Source organism: Paroedura picta, chromosome 8 (assembly GCF_049243985.1).
Source record: "Paroedura picta isolate Pp20150507F chromosome 8, Ppicta_v3.0, whole genome shotgun sequence".
Lineage (NCBI taxonomy): Eukaryota > Metazoa > Chordata > Lepidosauria > Squamata > Gekkonidae > Paroedura > Paroedura picta.
This window is the reverse complement of record NC_135376.1, coordinates 88,883,028-88,903,819: the sequence shown is the minus strand read 5'-3', so window position 1 is coordinate 88,903,819 and position 20,792 is coordinate 88,883,028. Positions and strand designations below refer to the sequence as shown.

At 44.1% G+C, this 20,792-nt stretch overlaps 1 protein-coding gene across 3 annotated transcripts in view; it reads left to right on the top strand.

Annotated features, from left to right (window-relative positions):
* The window catches only part of MYPN (myopalladin), a 103,763-nt gene extending 83,780 nt beyond the window's left edge, over window positions 1–19,983 (top strand). For all 3 annotated transcript variants that reach the window (XM_077350789.1, XM_077350790.1, XM_077350788.1), the window contains 9 exons: window positions 3,505–3,597; window positions 5,764–5,985; window positions 7,295–7,444; window positions 8,994–9,076; window positions 10,110–10,236; window positions 11,714–11,921; window positions 13,519–13,684; window positions 15,257–15,390; window positions 17,544–19,983. In XM_077350789.1, the coding sequence (XP_077206904.1) occupies window positions 3,505–3,597; window positions 5,764–5,985; window positions 7,295–7,444; window positions 8,994–9,076; window positions 10,110–10,236; window positions 11,714–11,921; window positions 13,519–13,684; window positions 15,257–15,390; window positions 17,544–17,716 (1,356 nt within the window). In that variant the 3' untranslated portion in view covers window positions 17,717–19,983. The remainder of the gene's footprint in view (window positions 1–3,504; window positions 3,598–5,763; window positions 5,986–7,294; window positions 7,445–8,993; window positions 9,077–10,109; window positions 10,237–11,713; window positions 11,922–13,518; window positions 13,685–15,256; window positions 15,391–17,543) is intronic.
* Window positions 19,984–20,792: the final 809 nt, after the last annotated feature.

Sequence of the window (20,792 nt, the reverse complement as noted above, 5' to 3'; positions counted from 1 at the left end):
TGCCCTCAGTCCTCTCTGAAACCAGTCCTGAAGGCTGAAATAGCTCATGTGCACAGATAAGAGCTGGAGGGTTCTATTTCTGTGGCAGTGTTTAATAACCGATGGTGGGAATTGCCCTTTAGCCATAGCCAACTTATGGTGATCCTGAAGGATTTTCAAGGTAGGAGCATAGGTTTGCCGTAGCCTGCCTCTGTGTAGAAATGCTCAACTTCCTTGGTGGTTTCCTACCCAAGTGCTTAGGGCCAGTTCTGATTAGCTTCTGAGATCTGATGAGAGCAGGTGGGGTGGGTGTGGGAAATCCCTGTGGGGGTGGGAAATCCCTTGACTCCCTTGGTGCCGTTGGCTGTCACTACTGGAAGTGGCGACAGGAGTAAAATTAAAAATACAGTCTAATCTAATTACAGGAAGTTCTTACCATAGAGTTTCTGGCAATTCCTAGAGCTACCTTTTGTCTCTTCCAGGTAGCTATAGGAATTTCCAGGAACTCTATGGCAAGAAATTCCTATAAGTAGACAAGGTCGTATTTTTTCTTTTTAAATTTTTCTGCCGGGATGCTTGGCAATCCTAAAACCAGGCTGGTCTCGACCATCCAGGTCAAGGATAGCTTAATAACTAGCTTGTCAGAATTTCATGTGGCACATCAAAGGGGAAAAAAGAACAGGCACGGGACTTCTGAAGTGCTACTGTACGTGCTTCACATTCTCTGTTTGCACTGACCTTTTCACCCATCTGCTGCTCTTGTGCTGTTTGTGCCATGCCTTAGATCCTGTCTGAATTCCCACCTGTCTTCATGGGAGGGGTAGTTAGCTACAGTTTCTTTATAACCAGCAAGGGAGCAGTTTAATGCTCAGTGTTACCCCGTGTGAACTTCCATTGGTGTTCTGTCAGTCTGACCCCCTTGGGAAGTCCCTGCAGCATTTTATTTTCTCATGTTTTGGGGTCTCATCCTCCTGTTGACACATTTGTGCCCAAGTAGCATCATCCTCCACATGAAGGAACCCTGCAATGAGATGGTCACACCATGCGACAGGAACAAACATGTTTACAAATGATTAAGTACAAATTCAAATATGGTAGAATTTGTATCAAACATAAGCGTGTATCTCCCTTGCAATGTGGAAGAGTGATTCTCGACAAGGTATGACCTCAGATTTCATAGGATGAATCTTGGAAGCGGGATTTTGACAGCAGAATAACTGACATATATTTTAGTAGGAAAACAACACTCACTTTATTACAGAGTCTTTCAATGGCACAGTAAGAAATTGGGATATTGATTTCTTTGGAATGTTGGGGTGGTTTGAAGAAATGCATCAACAGTTCTTACTCCACACATTGTTAGCTTCTTTGCTTTGCTTTTATTGCAACTGGCAACCAGAATCCAAGTTAACATAACCACAATGTTGAAAGTTGGACTAACACTTTCAAACATCCTGTCATAAACTCAGGATAGTCATTCCTCTCTACCCCCAAAAAACTCGCACAGATCTTCTGAGTGAAATAAATGCTGAAGAACCTCTGTCCTACAGAGCATGTGTTTAGAAGTTTTGCAGACTTTTTTGGTTGGCTCTTCCTCTCATGGCAGTCATTTTGTGGTTGTGTCACCAAAGATGACCACAGGCTGAAAAGGGCTTTGGACCCCTCAATTAGAGATTCCAGAAAGTAGTTACCAGGCAGCTGACTGTTTGAACATAATGTCCCCCCAGTTAAGAGGCCTAGACTATAGTCCTTCTTGTTACTTAGTTTCTGAAATTCCACAGTGAAATTTAGTAATCCTCAAATTCAGAAATGTGTTCCATGGCTCCTCTGACAGTAGGCAGTAATGTAATGTCCAAAGTTACTTGGAGTTTCCCTAAAACTCTCCCCACAACAGACACCCTGTGAGATAGGTGAGGCTGAGAGAGCCCTGATATTACTGCTCAGTCAGAACAGCTGTATCAGTGCTCTGTCAAGCCCAAAGTTACCCAGCTGGCTGCATGTGGAGGAGGAGCAGAGAATCAAACCTGGCTCTCCAAATTAGAAATCGGTGCTCCTAACCACTACACCAAGCTGGCTGTCTAAACAACTACAATAACAAATTCTGTGTGAGTAAAGAAAAGGCAAACACCAGTCTTTTATTAAATTGCTTATTGATTTTTATATAGATAAAAGAAAATTTGGAGTTATTTGAACAATAGACATGTTTTGTTTCTTTGTGATTATGTAAATTAAGGAATGCTACAGCATTTGTGGGCTACCTTTTAAGCTTTCGTCTTTCTCTTTTACCAGACCACTGTGAAGGGTGGGAGAGTGTCCCTCAGTACCTCCTAAATACACACACATATACCACAGAGGGTAGGGACTGGGGCAGGGGAATTCCTTAGAATTCGCAGCCTAGCCCATTATAATCATTGGAATTTTTGTCATTCATTTCACTGGAAGTGCAGTGGCACTCAAAAACATGGAGCGTGTAAACTGTGCCATCCTGATTTGAATACTCATTGTACACTGCAATGCTAAGTGATTAATCAAATCCTAGGGCCATTCCGCACAAAGGGCAATGTGGTTAAATCTGTGCACTATTGAAAAGCACTGCAGGCAAAAGTGGCAGATCGCGGTAACGCACACAGCCGTTCCTAGAGAAAAAAGGCTCTCCCACTATTGCTGTTCTCATAACGCACAAGTTTCCGGTCTCGCCGAAATCGCAATAGGGGAGGCAATATTTTTCCACACTTCCTCCTGCCCCTTAACAGCCAATTAACTGTTGTGTTTGTGTTTCCCTTTAAGAACTCTTTTTAAAAACCCGAAAACACCCGTAGCAACGCATATTCGTTCCTTCAATGTATCAGAAAGACCTTTTCCGCAGGTGTAGGGGCTGGCGCTTAATCGTTTACAGGCTCCTCAAGTTACACCCCCCCATGGGTGAGATTTGTGGCTGAAATTATGGGCAGTGTCGAACAAGGGGCTGTATTGTGTTTGGGGACTTTAAAGACACTTGCAGTAGGGAGCTTTGTTTAACTTTTAATCACTTCTGTGGAGGGAGTTTAGCCGGAGAAGCCTCTGAGAAGCTTCGCTCATTCGTTGCTTTCCCCGTCTAAGGAAAAAAAATGGTGATCGCTTCGTCGGAATTTCGGCAGTGAGAGCGGGGGAGGGACTTTCTTTCTACCGCTACATTGAGAACGCACATGCCTTTCACTGATGTGTTGCATCTTGTGCGCAGAAGTGTAGCGGTTTTCTCAGGGGGGATCCACTTTTCTGGATTTCCCGTAAAGCGCTACAACGAAGTGCTTTTTGCGGGAGTGTTGCAGGAGTGTTGCAAATTGTGTGCGACATCATGTGGAACCTTGAATTAGTAGCATTTACCAAAGGTAAGACTTCTGCTACATTTAAGTCGTGCGGAATGGCCCCTAGTTTTGTTTCACCTCTGCAGCTCCTTCTGCAGAATTTTTTTCTTAATTTCGTTCTCATGATGCCCATACATGTTGTAATAACACTTTGTCTAACCCCATTATTCCCCTCTATCAGAGAACAACCTATGATGAAAATCTGCCTCGCAGGCTTCAGGGACCAACAAACGACACGTCAATATACAACTACACAACTCAGGATGTATCCAAGGTACAACTCTTCCTCCCCCCCCCCCCAGCAACCCCATGCAAATCTCCTCATTGTACTCTGAAAATCTCATGTTCAGCTTCTGGTAATTACCACAACTAGAGGACGGTACGGGAGTAGACTGGGGGACGTTAGTTTCTACAGAAAGAGATGCAGTTCTCATTCTTGACAAATAGCATTAAATATTAGGGAAGTCGCTACCCGTGCAATCCTAAATAGAGTTACACCGGTAGGACTACATAGCAAAAGCATTAAGAGCAAGGTGTTGACTCTTCCCAGAAGAATGTTCCACAAAATATAAAGAGAGCAGTGTGTTCTTAAAGGATTCAAAAGATTCCAAGATGTTTGCAGTGTGATATGTTACTTGCTACTTTTATTCTTATTCTTATTCTTATTCTTATTCTTATTCTTATTCTTATTCTTATTCTTATTCTTATTCTTATTCTTATTCTTATTCTTATTCTTATTCTTATTCTTATTCTTATTCTTATTCTTATTCTTATTCTTATTCTTATTATTGAATCGCTCGTTCAGTTACCAACACTTACTTGGGACAATAAAATCAGAGTCCAGTAGCACCGTTAAGACCAGAAGTAGTCAAACTGTGGCCCTCCAGATGTCCATGGACTACAATTCCCAGGAGCCCCTCCCAGCGAATTTCCTGGGAATTGTAGTCCATGGACATCTGGAGGGCCGCAGTTTGACTACCCCTGGTTAAGACCAACAAGATTTATTCAAGGCGTGAGCTTTCGAGTGCAAGCACTCTTCCTCAGTTGGAGGAACTCTTCCTCTGTGCTGCTGGACTCTGATTTTATTGTGTTACTTCAGACCAACATGGCTACCCATTTGAATTTATTACTTGGGACAAGAAATAATGTTCCCACGATTGTAAAATCATGATTATTCCAGAAGCACAGCTGGGAGAATTGAGGCTTAGAAACCGATGAGCCCATTCATACCTTATAGTTCAAATTAGTGCCGCCAACCTCCAAGGGGGACCTGGGGATCGCCTGGAATGACAACATCTCTAGATCACAGGGAGAACTCCCCTATAGAAATGGGCTTCTTTGGAGGATGGACTTTATGGTTTTATACTCCAATGAGCTCCTTTTCTTTACTAAACTCCGCCTTCCCTGGGCTGCACCCCCAGATCTCCTGGATTTCCCTGCCTAGAGTTGGCAACTCTAGTTCAAATATGTAGCAATGGCCATTGGAAAAAGATGGTTTTCTAGCTTTAAAATATATGCATTATTCACAATGGATGGTCTCGGGCACCATTTGCCATTTAATTTCAGATCGTTTTGTAAAGTCAGATTTTGCACCGTCTGCGCGGCTCTGCTGGAATGCTGAGGTCCGGCATTACCCATGTCTTGTAAATGTTGGTTTTCCTGCTTTTAGACGCGTACAGCACATCACACCAAACAGAACGGCTGTCCACCCCCACTCCCCGAAAATTATTATCACGAAATAAGTTTCTGTCGTTCACAGGCCTTTCTATTTTTAAAGGCATTATGTAAGAGCTTTCAGAAGCAAGTGAGATGGGAATCTGGCCCATTTGGTTAAGCAATTTGCTGAGGCATGCTTCATGGAAGAGAAAACTAAACAAGGTGAAATTCTAGCGGCCTCATCTGGCCTGCCAGCTGGTGGAAAGCCAGGGTGCAGAGTCTCTCCTGGTATGATACAGAAAGGGAGGCAGCCCCATCTGGTGGCTGGACACACTTCGTCATAGCTGTATGAATGCATGCGTGAACACCGCTCTTGTTCACGTGTAGCTTCCTGAAGGTTCCTCACTCCGCTTGGAATGGCTTGGCACAGCAGAAGAGTGGTCGGGTGACTGGGATGGACAGGGAAGGGAAAGTGGCCCTGGGGACTCGCCAAGCGGAGTGGCCCCCATGTGGAATGGTGGAGCAATTTGATCAAGCAACTTGATAAGCACACATTTTTGTTGCTGTTCTGTCTCTGACAACTATTGCAATGCTCCTGTTGGCATCACAAACAAGACCCAGGTGTGGCTTCTGGGGGAGGGGCAGGGGTTACACAGCTCCATCCTTGCCCAATCGTATTTCTAGGTGTGTTACATTTGAAAAGTGGCCCCTGATTTAAGAGAATGTATGCCAAGAGAGATTTCACTATTTGGGGGTAAGACGATTTTCCAAAATCATTTCACAGGAATACAAGATTTCCAGCTTTGAGCAGAGGTTGATGAACGAAATAGAGTTTCGCCTGGAACGTACTCCAGTGGATGAGTCAGATGAGGAAATCCAACATGATGAGATACCAACGGGCAAGTGCATCGCCCCAATCTTCGACAAGAGACTCAAGCATTTCCGGGTCTTGGAAGGGTATCCCACCACATTCAGTTGCAAAATTGTTGGAATACCTATACCTAAGGTAGGTAGCATGGTAAAAACCAGCAACAAATGGAGAAGTAGAGTCATCTCCCTGTTGTTTCTAGGATCAATTTATCTAGTATTTGTATGTGTTTCCAAGGATTGGGTGCTTCTGAAGCCACAAATTTCCAAACCGAACCTTTACTGTGGCCTGTAGGAGAACTAGTGTGTCCTCCCATTCTATGTTGTTTTTCTTTCCTTCTTTCCTTCTTTCCTTCTTTCCTTCTTTCCTTCCTTCCTTCCTTCCTTCCTTCCCCTCCTCCTCCTCCTCCTCCTCCTTTTACTGGATTTGTGTGCTACCCTCCCAAGCGGCTCAGGGTGGGGAGGGAAGGAAGAGCACTACAGTTCACAGTTTCAGAAGGTAACCATGTTGCTCTGTAGTAAAACAGCTAGATTCAAGTCCAGTAGTACCTCAGAGACCAAGAAGACCGAGAAATCAAAGCTCCCTTTGTTAGATGCCAACTACCAGCTACAGCCTGCAGATTGCTCTTCTTTCTCTCCTTTATCCACTTAATGACTTATCGAAAGAAATAACTTGGGTTCTTCAAGAATATTAGCGGAACCACTGAATATGCATCCCTTGGTACATCTCCTTTTCTCTCCTATGCATTCCAGGGCTGTGGTATCTACCGTGAGGCAGGTTGGTGTAGTGGTTAAGAGTGGCAGCCTCTAATCTGGAGAGCCAGGTTTGATTCCACACTCCCCCACATGCAGCCAGCTGGGTCTTTGGACAGTCACAGTTCCTCTCAGAGCTCTCTCAGCCCCACCTACCTCCTAGGGTGTCTATGGGGAGAGGAAGGGAAGGCAATTGTAAGTCCCTTTGAGACTCCTTTGGGTAGTGAAAAGCGGGGTATAAAGCGGGCCGAAGCCTGTCAATCAAGTTGGTGCACCAGAAACATCCAAGCAGCCACCCCCAGTGGCTCGGCGCATGCGCATAGAAACCATTCCATGTCCGGAACCGCCCCATTCCCCTGGCAGGGAAAGGACAGAACATTGCACAAAGGACCCAGCTGGACCGGGAGTCCACAGCAGAGGCTGCATGGAGGGGCTAAGGACATCCCCAAGGAAACTGCAGACAGGGTGTATGTGTGTGTGTGTGTATGAGCCATAGTAGCTTTTCAGGAAAAAAAACTTGGTGCTAGATACAAGTTCTGAACAGAGGATTTTTGTTTTGTACTTGTATCCGTCTCTTAAGCAATCTCTCAAGGCCTTCCTGCAGCTGCCATTTCCATTAAAAAAAATGATACAACATGCCTGGTTTGGCCCGTAGCTATGACACTAAACTACCCCCCTTCTAACAATCTCCTTAGGTATATTGGTTTAAAGATGGCAAGCAGATTTCAAAGAAAAATGAGCATTTCAAAATGAGCAGAGAAGGCGATGGGACGTGCTCTTTACACATCGAAGCGACCACAAATGACGATGATGGGAACTATACATTCATGGCTGCCAATCCACAGGTTTGACTCCACTTCCTTCAAATGTGCTTGCTGGCCACTGACTTAAGTCCTGTATGTATAGCAGCCTATTTGCTACACAGCAGTACTGTGGGTTTTTCCCCAGACCAGCAGAAAAAAAAAAACAAGCAATGGTCAATTTCTAAATCACAGGCTGGACCAAGACATATTTTCACCCTGGTCACCTGGTTTCCCTGCCCACTATAGCCCACATCCCCAAGGGCTCTCTTACGCGGTGTAGATGTTGAGGGCGGTGGACTCTAGCCTGGAGAACTGGGTTTGATTCCCCATTCCTCTTCCAGACAAAGCCTGCTGGGTGACCTTGGGCCAGTCACAGTTCTCTTAGAACTCTCTCAGCCCCACCCACCTCATGTGCCTGTTGTGGTGAGAGGAAAGGAAGGCAATTGTAAGCCGCTTTGAAACTCCTTGAGGTAGAGAACAGGGGGGTGTAAAACCCAGGTCTTCTGCTTTCCATAATTTTCAACAAAGCCTTGTTGGGTAGTCAAAAAGTCCTTCCTTTTTTGCTAGCACAAAAGCTGGCTGGATCTAACACAATTATTGTTTCACTAAATGTTAGCTAACTAGAGAAGAACTTCATTATGGCAGCCATGTTCTTATCCTCCTTCCTCCCACTTTCAGCCAATAAACTCATGTGCAATGGAAAAAGGGGGTCAGGCTATTCCCACATATACACCGACCAGACCAAATTCTACATCTCCACGTAATTTTCCCTGCCTCTTAGTTGATTCTCAATTAATTGATTCTCAATTAAGATGAAGGGGATTGTAAGCTGCTTTGAAACTCCTTCAGGCAGTGAAAAGTGGGGTATAAAACCAACTCTTCTTCTCAATATCCTGAGCCTCCTATAGCATGCTCAGGCCTCATGTGTCTATGTTTGTGTGGGGTATTTTTTTTTTTTTTACTCTTGGTTAATTCCATGACTATATAACAGCCTTTCTCATTTTTTTTTACCACTGAGAACCCCTTAAAACATTTTTCAGGCTTCGAGAAACCCCAGAAGTGGCGCAATCGTTCAGAATATAGTTGGGGAGGACAGCTGTTCACACGCCCACCTGAGGCCCCTCCCCTCCTCACCCCCTCCAGGCCCATCATTAGCCAATTTGGGAGGGGGCAACATAAACATATACGGTCCTATCACCCAATATATGTTTAACAAATTTAAAAAATATATTAAAACTAACTTCTACCCATTTGGGAAACCCTTCTAAAGCCATCAGGAAGCCCTGCTCAATAAGAACCCCAGTGTTTCCTTGAACTGATGTGCTTTTGTGATTAATATTAAATATTAATATTAAAGCTGCCCAATTTGATAAGTAATAATAATAGAAAAGAAGGGTTGCCTTCTGGGATCAGACCAAAGGTCCATCACACCTGGCATCTTTTCTCTTCCACTGGTCAGCCAGAGGTTTTGCCCCAGAGAGGTCTGCTGGCAGAGCCTGATAACAACAGTTCTGCCTTCCTGTTTGCGAGCTGCACGCCCCCCTGGCGTGTGCTTACTACTGTTGCGTGTGCTTCTCTACTGTTTTGACAGGGGAGGATCAGCTGCTCCGGTCACTTGATGGTGCAGACACTTCCCATGCGTGGTAGACTGACCACTGCTAACCAGTCTCACAGGTAAAAAAAAAAATCATGCTTGGGACATGAATTGTAAAGTAAGTATGAATACCTTCACCAAAATAAAGCCACTGTGAGCAACTTGTAAATTTCTAAACAAGTGTAAAAATTAAATCAGGACACTGAGGAACCTAGAACAGTTCCACAGTCCTGCAAGATAGTTCACAGAATCATAGAATCATAGAATCATAGAATCATAGAATCATAGAGTTGGGACCTCATGGGTCATCTAGTCCAACCCCCATGCACTATGCAGGAGACTCACAACCCTATCGCAGTTGTTCTGCGAGACCTACGGTTGAGTCCCAGGAAAAACTTTAGAGTTTGCTGGCCTCCCTGTCTACAACCCATCCAACAAAATTCCATCCAATCAAACATTTTATAACTCCTCCCTTTTTTCACTTGGGGAAGAAGGTGGCTTTGAATCAGCTGGTTTAATTATTAATAGTGAATTATTGAATTTTTAAAAAATTTGAAAACTTTAATACTCAATTCTCTTATGTATTTTGAATCCTTCTCTAAGCTGTCCGGGGCCTTCGGGGAACGGCAGGGCATAAATGCAAAAATAAAGAAAGAAACAAGGCTTCAGGATGTGGGGCTGTGGGGTCTCCTGCTAAGGCCAGGAACTTCTTCTTCGCACTGCTGCTCAGAGAGGTTTTACCATAGAGTTTCTGGTTATTGTGATAGAACCCTGATGTCACGTCTGGGTTTTCTGTGGGAGTTATGTCACATTGTTACTGACAACACCCTCATGTGGTCTTTCTGGATTCCCGTCAGATGCCCACTTTTGAATGGAAAATTCCTGGAGATGTTGGAGGAGGATCCCTGGAGGGCAGGGTTTCATGAGGGAAGGACCTCAGTGGATTATAATCCCATTCACTGCACCTTCCAGAGCAGCAATTTTCTGCAGGGGAACTGATCTCTGTCATCTGGAGATCAGTTGAACTTCCAGGAGAGCTGCAGGCTCAAAGTCTTCTAGCTCAGAAAACCACCTACTAATCCCATTCTAAATGTCCAGGGCTTTGTGTTGCAGGGGAAGGGCCCGTGTACCAGAAGCAGATAAGGAGCCGGTACAGGAACGATTTTTCCGGCCATACTTTCTACAGGCTCCTGGGGACATGGTAGCTCATGAAGGACGGCTTTGTAGATTGGATTGCAAGGTACTTGGTGTCCCTGGCTTTCTTTGCTCATCCTGTTATGTCTTCTGAGGGAATGTAGAACATATTCCCATGCCATGCAGGCTGGGTTTAAGATCATCGCCCTTAAAAAAAGGAAACAAACAAAAAGCTATATCAGTATAAATAATGAACGGCAGTGGAAATGTTTGGTCCTCCAAATTGCAGAGTTTTAAAGACCAATCCTCCAAAACACGATTATCCATCATTCATTCAACTTCTCGGACAAACCCTCGTAATCTTGACTAACAAAAACATTCTCGAGGCCTGCTGTCTCCGGAAGGCCTCTAAATAAGTCACAGCATAACGGAAATGGTCTAAACATGTATCTTTCTGTGTGTGAAGAAGAGAAAGGATCTAAACCAGGGGTAGTCAAACTGCGGCCCTCCAGATGTCCATGGACTACAATTCCCAGGAGCCCCCTGCCAGCATTCGCTGGCAGGCTGTGATCTGGATCTCCCATGATCAAATGATGGATAATAGTATGTGGGAAAGGTGGAGCCCACTAGAGGTAGATGTTTCATCCTTCATTGGCCCCAACCTTTAATTGCATTTATCCCCAAAATGAACAGTGAAATGTTACACTTCATACCTAACAGCACATGGAAGATTCATTATGTGCCCATTTCCCATCTAGTAATGTGTCAAAGAGCTGCACAGCTTTCGTTTCTCCATGGAACAGATGCCACAAGTCATCTGTGCAAAGCATGCATGGAAACATAAAAATGTATAGATGCTTCACACTTTATGGGAAAGAAGCACATATACTAGGGTTGGTAGGTCCTTCCCGGCAACTGGGGGGTGGATGGGGGGACTTACTGGAAGTTGTAGGGAGGCCTAGTCCACATTCCAGCAACATGTCTCCATCACTTCTGACATGAGCTAGACTCACGTCATCACACAGCAATGTTGGGATGACGCTCTAATATTTGGGCAGAAACTCTATTGTAAATTTGGCTTCTACCATAGAGTTTTTGCCCAAATGCCAGAGCATCGGCCCAACGTTGCCAACATGCTGACATCACTTCTAGCTCACAGCGGAAGTGATGTAGACATGTCTCTCAAATGTGGGCTATGCCCCTCTTCTTCTGGGTAAGCCCCCTCCTCATCCTGCTGGCCATCAGATTGGTGGCCGGGTGATAGGGCCTTGTGGGGGCGGGGGACTCCTGCCTCTACCAGGGGGTGTGGCAAACTTCATATGGAAGGTTTAAGTAAACTCCAATTGGTTCACGGTGTTCACACATCTTAAAAATAGCTCAACAGGGATTCATGTGTGAAGACTCACGTCTTTTAGATCTCTCTGCCTTTAACTGAGTCAAGTGATCATTTTCCCAGCAAGCCTTCTTACTTTTTACCATATTCTTCCAAGAAGCAGAGTTTTAAAAGATGCCATCAGAAAATCATGTGGTAGACTCGTCTGTCATCCTGTCACTTGCCTGTAGCTTGTTTTCTTTTCTGCCAGGTGAGTGGCTTACCCCCTCCAGATCTGATGTGGCTTCTGAACGGCAGGCCTGTGCTGCCAGACACCACGCACAAGATGCTCGTCAGAGAGACCGGAGTGCACTCCCTGCTGATCGACCCCCTCACCCAGAATGATGCTGGGATTTACACTTGCCTTGCCACCAACAAAACAGGACAAAACTCATTCAGTTTGGAACTCAGCATTGTAGGTAAGGAAGGCTCTTTGCCCTAAGGAAAACTTGGGGGAAGTAGTCCTGTTCCATTCGCTGTACCGAATAAAAGGGTTTGTTTAACCTTGCAGATTGTTCGCTGTTCTATTTTAGTCTTGTATTTCCTGGTTTATACATAGTGGTGTTTGTTTGTTTTTTTAAAGAATTCCACCCAACCAGCCTTAAGTTTTTCATTAAGACAAGACAGATAACCCTGTAGTAAATAAACCGTGTACTAATATTAGTCTCATAATTGGTACCATGCAAAATGACCAAACTGGTTAGGAAAGCATTTCCAAGAATTTAAGACCAAACTTATTTACAATTAGGTCCTTCATGGAACTTTCTAGAAGTTGGGTGTAGACAGCAGTATGAACATTCAGACCTTCTCTTCATCCTACTTCACCTGACCTGATTCTAGCACTCCTTAGCGAGACAATATTTTGAAATAAAAGCTGAGAGTGTCTTTTAATTCCTTACGCTTTCAGACTATGCTATTAGCAATATTAACTGGGCACTTTTTGCAAATCTCTGGGGATCAGCTTACTCGTATACGTGGCCCCTCTTCCCTAGAGGATTTGCCCCATTATATTTTGCTTTGTCCATTATATGCAAATTCAAGAGCTAAATTTTTGGCAAGAATCCTCTCAGGTTTAAATTTATACCCAGACACTGAGAAAATAGCAGTTTTGCTGTCAGGCGTTGGTGCCTATGTGTCACGTAGAGCAGGGGTAGTCAACCTGTGGTCCTCCAGATGTCCATGGACTACAATTCCCATGAGCCCCTGCCAGGGGTAGTCAATTCCCATGAGCCCCTGCCAGCAACGTAGAGTTTCTGTGTTCGCATAGGCTTGAAAAAAAAATTAGGCCCAGGATTCAACAGAAGTAATTGACTCCTCAGATTATGGCTTTAATAGCACTTTTAACATAATATTTAAAATTTGATTGTATTTATTTGTATACGTATTATTCTTTTAGTGCTGTACTTGTGATGGCCAATGACTAGATACAAAAAACTGGGCTGACTAATATTAGTAGAACAATATGCAAATAGGGCTAAAAATGATTAAGATTCCAGCAATTAATGTGTTCTGCATCTACAGGGCAACCATTTATCACACTCATTCTCCAGTGTACATGTACGCAAGTGTAAGCGCACACCACGCACTCACAAACATGTCTCTTAGGGTCTTACTACTAGCCATGATGGATTCCTAGTCCTTCCAGTACCAGAGGCAGTATATCTCTTTGATGTCAGTACAGGTGGGAAGTTGCCATGACGCTCGTCCTGCCTGGGGCTTCCTGGGAGGCAGCTGATTGGCCACTGTGTGAACAGAATACTGGAGCTGGTGGCCCTTCGGGACGATCCGTCCCAGCTCTTCTCACGTTCTTGACTTTGAATTACACCAGGGGTAATGAAACTTTTGGTCCTCCAGATGTTCATGGACTACAGTTCCAAACGCTGGCAGGGGCTCATGGGAATTGTAGTCCATAGACATCTGGAGGACCACAGGTTGACTATCCCTGGATTGCACCATTGCCAATGGTTGAATGCCACATCCAACTCATGCCAGCTTTTTTTCTTCCCTCTCTCTCAGCAAAGGAAGTGAAAAAAGCTCCAGTGATACTGGAGAAGTTGCAGAACTGTGGAGTCCCAGAAGGGCATCCCGTCCGGCTAGAGTGCAGGGTGATTGGGATGCCGCCCCCTGTCTTTTACTGGAAGAAGGACAATGAAACCATTCCTTCCCATCGAGAAAGAATGAGGTATTTGCAGGATTTAAGGATTTTTAGAGATGGAAGTCCCCTGCAAGAGGCCCATTTCACCTTTACTAAGTGTAAGGGACAATAGGGATCTGATCTTATAAATGCCACTTCTTATTTATTCTGTCTTCATGAGGAATGGAGAACAGGAAGGTTTAATTCATAGAATCATAGAGTTGGAAGGGGCCATCAAGGCCCTCTAGTCCAGGGGTAGTCAACCTGTGGTCCTCCAGATGTTCATGGACTACAATTCCCATGAGCCCCTGCCAGCAAATGCTGGCAGGGGCTCATGGGAATTGTAGTTCATGAACATTTGGAGGACCACAGGTTGACTACCCCTGCTCTAGTCCAGTGGTTCTCAACCTGGGGGTCAAACGACCCTTTCACAGGGGTCGCAGCAGGGCAAGCAACTTGGCCGGGGGGTGGGCACCATCCACACAGCAGCCTTGAGGGGCAGATGGAGATAGAGTGTTCGTCTGTCTGGAGCAGCAGAAAAGAGCGAGATCAGCATGGTGGGACAAGAGGCAGAACTGAACTGAGAAACCCAGGGGAAAAAAAAACAATTTATATGCAATCATGCACAATGGATCTTCATGCCATTGGTCAGTTTTGGTTTGATTTCTGTGAAAGAACACTTGCATAACTTTATGGTTGGGGGTCACCCCAACGCAAGGAAAGGGTCGCAGCATTAGGAAGGTTGAGAACTACTGCTCTAGTCCAACCCCCTGCTCAATGCAGGATCAGCCTAATCTGTGTAGGGTACATAGCCCAAGCACACATGCATGGGAATCATTGCACGTTCCTGCAGCATTCACTGTGCACGTGTACAAAAATATTCTAAAGGATGAACTATTGTTCCTTTGTTGATACATTCACATGTTGCAGCAAACATCTTTTTAGAAAAGGCATATGTACTTTGTATCCGAACTTTATGCCAGGGGTGGGCAAACAGTGGCCCTCCAGATGTCCATGGACTACAAGTCCCATGAGCCCCTGCCAGGGAATGCTGAAAGGGCCTCATGGGACTTGTAGTCCATGGACATCTGGAGGGCCACCGTTTGCCCAACCCTGCCTTATGTAATGATGGTTCTTTATGCTATTAATTGACTGACGGATGGACTGAAAAGGCATTCACTCCACTCAAACACAGGAAGGGATGCTGCTTCTATATACATCTGCCATCTGCTCTTATTTATAAGTATTAATTTTAGAAAACTAATAACTTCATTAATTTGGACAGGGCACCTTTTACTCAGTCAAATCTTTTTGTGTTCCCTTTTGATTAATTCTAATGAGCGAACAAGTGAATTTTTAGCCCTAATTATTAGAGCTGTACATATGGCACAAATCAAAGTCAAATCTGCCCTATTCAGTAACTGGAATCCATGAGAATTACTGGTTGTGAATAAGCAAAGGGTAACCGCACACACACACACACACACACACACACACACCTATTTTAGGGAGCAGAACTGCATTGCATGGGTATAATTTAACACACATAGGTCTGAGTTATGTCAGACCTAATAGCGGAAAAGCTGAAATATTGAGAACCTTTTGGTTTTTGGTTTTTAGCATGCATCAAGATGCTACGGGGTACGTTTGCCTTCTGATTCAGCCGGCTAAGAAAATGGATGCTGGTTGGTATACTTTGTCTGCAAAAAACGAAGCTGGTATTGTTTCCTGCACTGCTAGGCTTGATATATATGGTAAGTGGTTATTGTTTAAGTTATAAAATAATTGAGCTGATGTCCTTTACCAGTATGTATGTTATCTAGCCATAGGGACTCAAGCTGCTCCTCTGGAAAGCTCCTTTGAGTCATGCCTTTTTCTTAGCTGGTTAGCATTAGTTGATTCTGTTCAACAATTTAGGCTGGAATGGGCCTACGTGTTTAATGGGAGAACTAGGGGGCATTGTTTTGCTTTCTTCAGAAATTATTTGCAGGGTTTTCTTCCATTTTAAATATAATTTGCAGCACCACTTGTCCATGTGCGGAACTATTGAGGAATCCCATGTGCAGGACTATTGAGGCAAAGTGTTATTGAGGGATCCCAGGCTACTATTTCTTTAAGAACTTTTCCGTCTTTATTTTAAACCTTCAGTTCTCTTCGGAGGTGCCTCAGCATGCATCCGAAGAAGTGAGCTCTGACTCACAAAAGACTGTCAGCATAAAGTTTGTTGTTTTTTAAAGGTTCCTCTGGATTCGTTTATTGAACATTCCTGAATGCATCCAGCATTTAAGTGGGGAGAGCCTTTAAATACTCCTTTTTTTATTCTTAGATCAAATATGACTGCATTCTATCCAAGGGAAGTGTCCAGTATCTTTACTGCAATTGCAAAGGATGCTGGGGTGCCTTTTCAGGCCCCTAATTTCATTGATTTGCAGGCTGGCACTAGTGCCAATAAGACACGACTCTCTGGAATGGAGTTAACATGGCCACAGCCATAACAGAGGGTTGGCCCAATTTGGGGCACCTAGGGGGAGGCCTGCACCCCACAACCGTCCAGCTGCACACAATTCGGAGCTCAGAGGCACCCTGGGACTGCCTTTTCCCAGCCGGGAAGATCAGTCCCTTTCCTCTGGATCTTTCCACATGGAAAGCAACCTTACCAGGAGCCAATGGACGCCCATCTCATTTGGTTCCCTCAGTTGCTTGGCTTCAGGCCCCTTCAAGCCCCTGGGGAACCAAGCAAGATCAGCCATGCTCTTACCAGCTGGTCTCTTAATGAGACCTCCAGCACCTCAGGGAGTCCAGTAAACATGCTGGCTCCCTGCGAAACGGGCTCCTCCTTGTATTCCCTAATCCAGGGGTACTGTGGTCCTCCAGATGTTCATGGACTACAATTCCCATGGACTTCCGCCAGGTTTACGGTTGAGGCCGAGGCTAACATCTATGCCCCCCCCTGGGGACCTGGGACCTGGGATTGAGATTGGGGATTAGTACCATCAGTATCCCCTCTCCACCTGCTTGTAGTAGGAGGGGGAGGTTGATTAGCCTATCTTGCCAGGTTAGCTTGCTAACCGATAATGTTTATTGTAATTGTTGTTGAGGGATTTTAATGGATTTTATTGGGGTTTTTAAAATGTTGTAACCCGCCACGAGCTGTAAGGGAGTGGCGGGCAATAAATCGAAAGATGATGATGATGATGATGATGATGATGATGATAATAATAATAATAATAATAATAATAATAATAATAATAATAATAATAATACAAACTGTGGTCCTCCAGATGTTCATGGACTACAATTCCCAGGAGCCCCTGCTGGCAGGGGCTCATGGGAATTGTAGTCCATTGACATCTGGAGGACCACAGGTTGACTACCCCTGCCCTAATCCACAATTGTGACTAAATTTTCAAACAGGAAAACCAACGCTAAACCACTGAACTATGAACCACTGAAAACTAGGAGGGAGGATGGAAAGCTGTCCTAATGGGCTGGCTGCATGTGGCACCTTATAAAGGCGCCTTCTGGCTCCGCCCTCCAGCCCCGCCTCCACCGCTGCACCGCCATTGAGGCCTCTTTGGGTGGCCCTGTTAATGGCGGCCGCTCTTTATTGTTGCTACTAACGCCATTGTGGTCATCTAATTTCCTCATGCATCTGTGGCAGTGGTAAGGTAGTGGCCATTTGCTTAATATTAGTTATGAATCTGTCAATAAGTGTAACATGGACACCGTTGAGGAAAACTAATTTAGTTCAGGGCAACTGCAAGAGACCCACCGTGTTCATTCTAATTCTTAGGATTGCGCTTACGGAAGATCGGTAGACCTCACCACGTTTTAAAATACGATTAAAAGCAGATTGTTTTTGAAGCAGAGATGTGTGTCCCATGCTTATGTGTTTTTGTCACCCCAGCCCAATGGCACCAGCAGATCCCTCAGCCCATAAAGATTCGTCCTGGAGGCACTCGCTATGCAAATCTCACAGGGCAAGGACTCGACATATTTTCTGCTTTCTCTGCTGTGGAGAGTCCCGTGCAGTTTTCATCACCATCTTCCCAGCCAGTGGTCGAAAGTGAAGAACTTTAAAACAAAATCCCCAAATCCTGCTGGTTCCAATCCTACCTGTGAAAGAACACTAGAACTGTGAAAAAAAAAGAAAAGAATGGAAGGTACAAGCCGGGATACTCAAGGTTTACAAGCAGTTTGTATCTGGCTAGTAAGTGTACTCTTGCTGTAATTCCTGTGAGTAACACATAAGACCTTTTCAAATGGGTAGCCGTGTTGGTCTGAAGTAGCACAATAAAATCAGAGTCCAGTAGCACCTTTAAGACCAAGAAAGCACTCGAAAGCTCACACCTTGAATAAATCTTTGTTGGTCTTAAAGGTGCCAGTGGCCTCTGATTTGTACATAAGATCATGGTGCAGCATCATACTACTGAATTCTTGCGGTATAGATGCAATGCAGTAAGTTCAGCACTGTGTTGTTTTTTCCCCTCCAAGTGTTATACATGAAAGAGACCTAGGGTTTGACCTCCAAATTGGCGGGGGGGGGGATGTTTTCCTCTTTTTACTGCTTCGGGTTTTTTTTAAAAACAACAACAATTATTATGTCTAAAATAGATAGATCATGGGAAGGATTCTGAATGTTTGGTTGAGAGCTAGCAGCCGAACTATCAACATGGTAATAAATTCTGGAAGAGGGTAAGCCATGTGACTTTGAACGTAGACTCTTGAAAAGTTGGCTGGTGGTCCCAAAGCACAAGACAAATCGAAATACACCCCCCCACACGCACACGCACACAGACAGCACTGGAAGATTAATTGGAGTGCACATTGATAAGAGACCTGGTAAAATGGATAAATATATGTAGGAACCACTATAAACAGCATATTTTTTCTATTTGTGTGTGTTTATATTCTTGTGTACCGGTGGTGTACTGAATCATACCATAAGACACCGTGCATGCATTTTGGACGTGAACATGTACAATTAAACAGCCTTTATCCTAAGAAGCACATACTCTATAGATACCACAGCTACCGTTGCTATATGCATTTTGAAGTGTGCTTTATGGGTTCTTTTTTCTTTTTCCATTTTGTTTTGGTTTCTGATAGGATTCTGCATTCATGAGGCTTTTAGCATCGGTAAAAAAGAACGGATACATTTAAGGGGTGGGGAGTCTTTGATAACACACCTAGTTAACTATTGTGCCCGTGTTTCGGCTTTATTTGATATTCTAACCAAGTCTTGGGTAAGGCTAGGAATATTCGTTAAGCATTTTGTCTGTGTTTAAACTCTTGGATCTGATGTATGATTTGGATTTCGCTGCCGGGAGATGAGACAAAGACCATTCATAAAGCACAAGTATAATGCTGCTGTAAGTATTTTTAAGCAATAAACACTCACTTGGATTTATAATTACTGGGAACCACGCGACCCTAACCATTGCAAGGAATAGAAATAAATTCTAATGCGAACCTCGGTCCCTGGACCTCTCCCTTTGCACTATTGGTAAGCCGTAACCATGTTAATTGGCATATATTTAAGCTTACATCAAAGTGACTAAAAGACCTAGCCCCCATGGTAAGTTGCCTTATAGATCTAATGATTCCGTATTGTCAAAATATTTGTACTTGGGACTTTCATTGGTTGAGTGGAGGAGATGGACTGGGAAGACTTTTTGAAAAGGCTGAGCTCTAAACTAAAGGATGGATACAAAGAACAGGTCATTTATCAATTCATCATGACGGGCCTGACAGCCTTTGATATGAGGAGGTATAATAAAACAACTGGCAGCTGATTTCCAACCTTGCTGGCTAGCACTGAGCCCGATACTGAACTCCAAATAGTGTACACTGAAAAATAGTATACACTGGAATGTCTTGACATTTATCCAATGCAGTAGGGAAAATGAGGCCAAAATCTTAACAATGCTAGTCTGCGATCACCATGAGATTGTATACTGTTTCCTATCCTTTCCTGGAATTCTGATAGCTTTAAAAAGAGAAAAAAAGGGGGGGGGGTGAGTTTCTTCTATCTAATATGGACAGCAGGACTTGATGGGTGAAATTTAAAATTCTTTTGAGCTTTGCCAAATAGATGAAAATCTTTCTCGGGATGTCTATGAGAAATGAAGGATCACTTTTGATTTCTGCTTTAAAGAAAGATGGGACATGGGTTTAGTAATACAAATGGTGTCATTCAATCCTGGTTTGAATTGATACTCTTATAGAGGAAAGAGCAAGATGTCATTTTTGTAAAGGCTCCAACCCTTGTGATTTATGTCATCTTCTTAAGGCAGGGGTAGTCAAACTGCGGCCCTCCAGATGTCCATGAACTACAATTCCCAGGAGCCCCCTGCCAGCATTCGCTGGCAGGGGGCTCCTGGGAATTGTAGTCCATGGACATCTGGCGGGCCGCAGTTTGACTACCCCTGTCTTAAGGCGTTGTTGATATGATACAGTACAGCAGCCTTTCTCAACTGTTTTACCCCTCCCCTCCCCACCTCTTAGCAGCCCCTCATTGGCCATTTTGGGAGGGGGGGAGTCGGCATGAGGATATATGGTCATATCACCCGCTAAGTCTTTAACAATTAAAAAATATATATATATATATATTAAAAAATTAACTCCCACCCATTCAGCAAACCCTTCCAGGGCCATCAAGAAACCCTGGGTGAGAAAGCCTGCAGTAAAGGCACGAAATTTGGTGAGTGTTAACAATCACATCTTAATGTTTCAGCCATTTTTGCAAAAAACGTCAGGTACATGCCAGTGATTTTAACATCCGATTGTCAACATTCACAGATGCGTGTCTGAAAAACAGAGGAAATCTCTCTTTGCAGCCCTTAAAAAACAAAAATGGTCAGCATTTGGGGTGGGGGGCATGGATCCTAAATGCAATCCATTGAAATTCAGTCCGTTCATTTCAGTGAAATAAAAGTTTAGCGAACATTTGCTGGATTGTGGCCAATATGTGATATGCACAGAAAAATATTATGTGACCAGAAATTCATAGCCAGTAATGCTACGAATCTAGGTGAATTGCCAGAGTTTTCTTCCTGTGTAGCATTTTTAATGTTTCCCCCTTTATTTTCATCTGCCAAGTCGGCTGGTTGGGACTAAAGACAAATCTGCTTGTCTTACACGGCAGCAGTGGCAT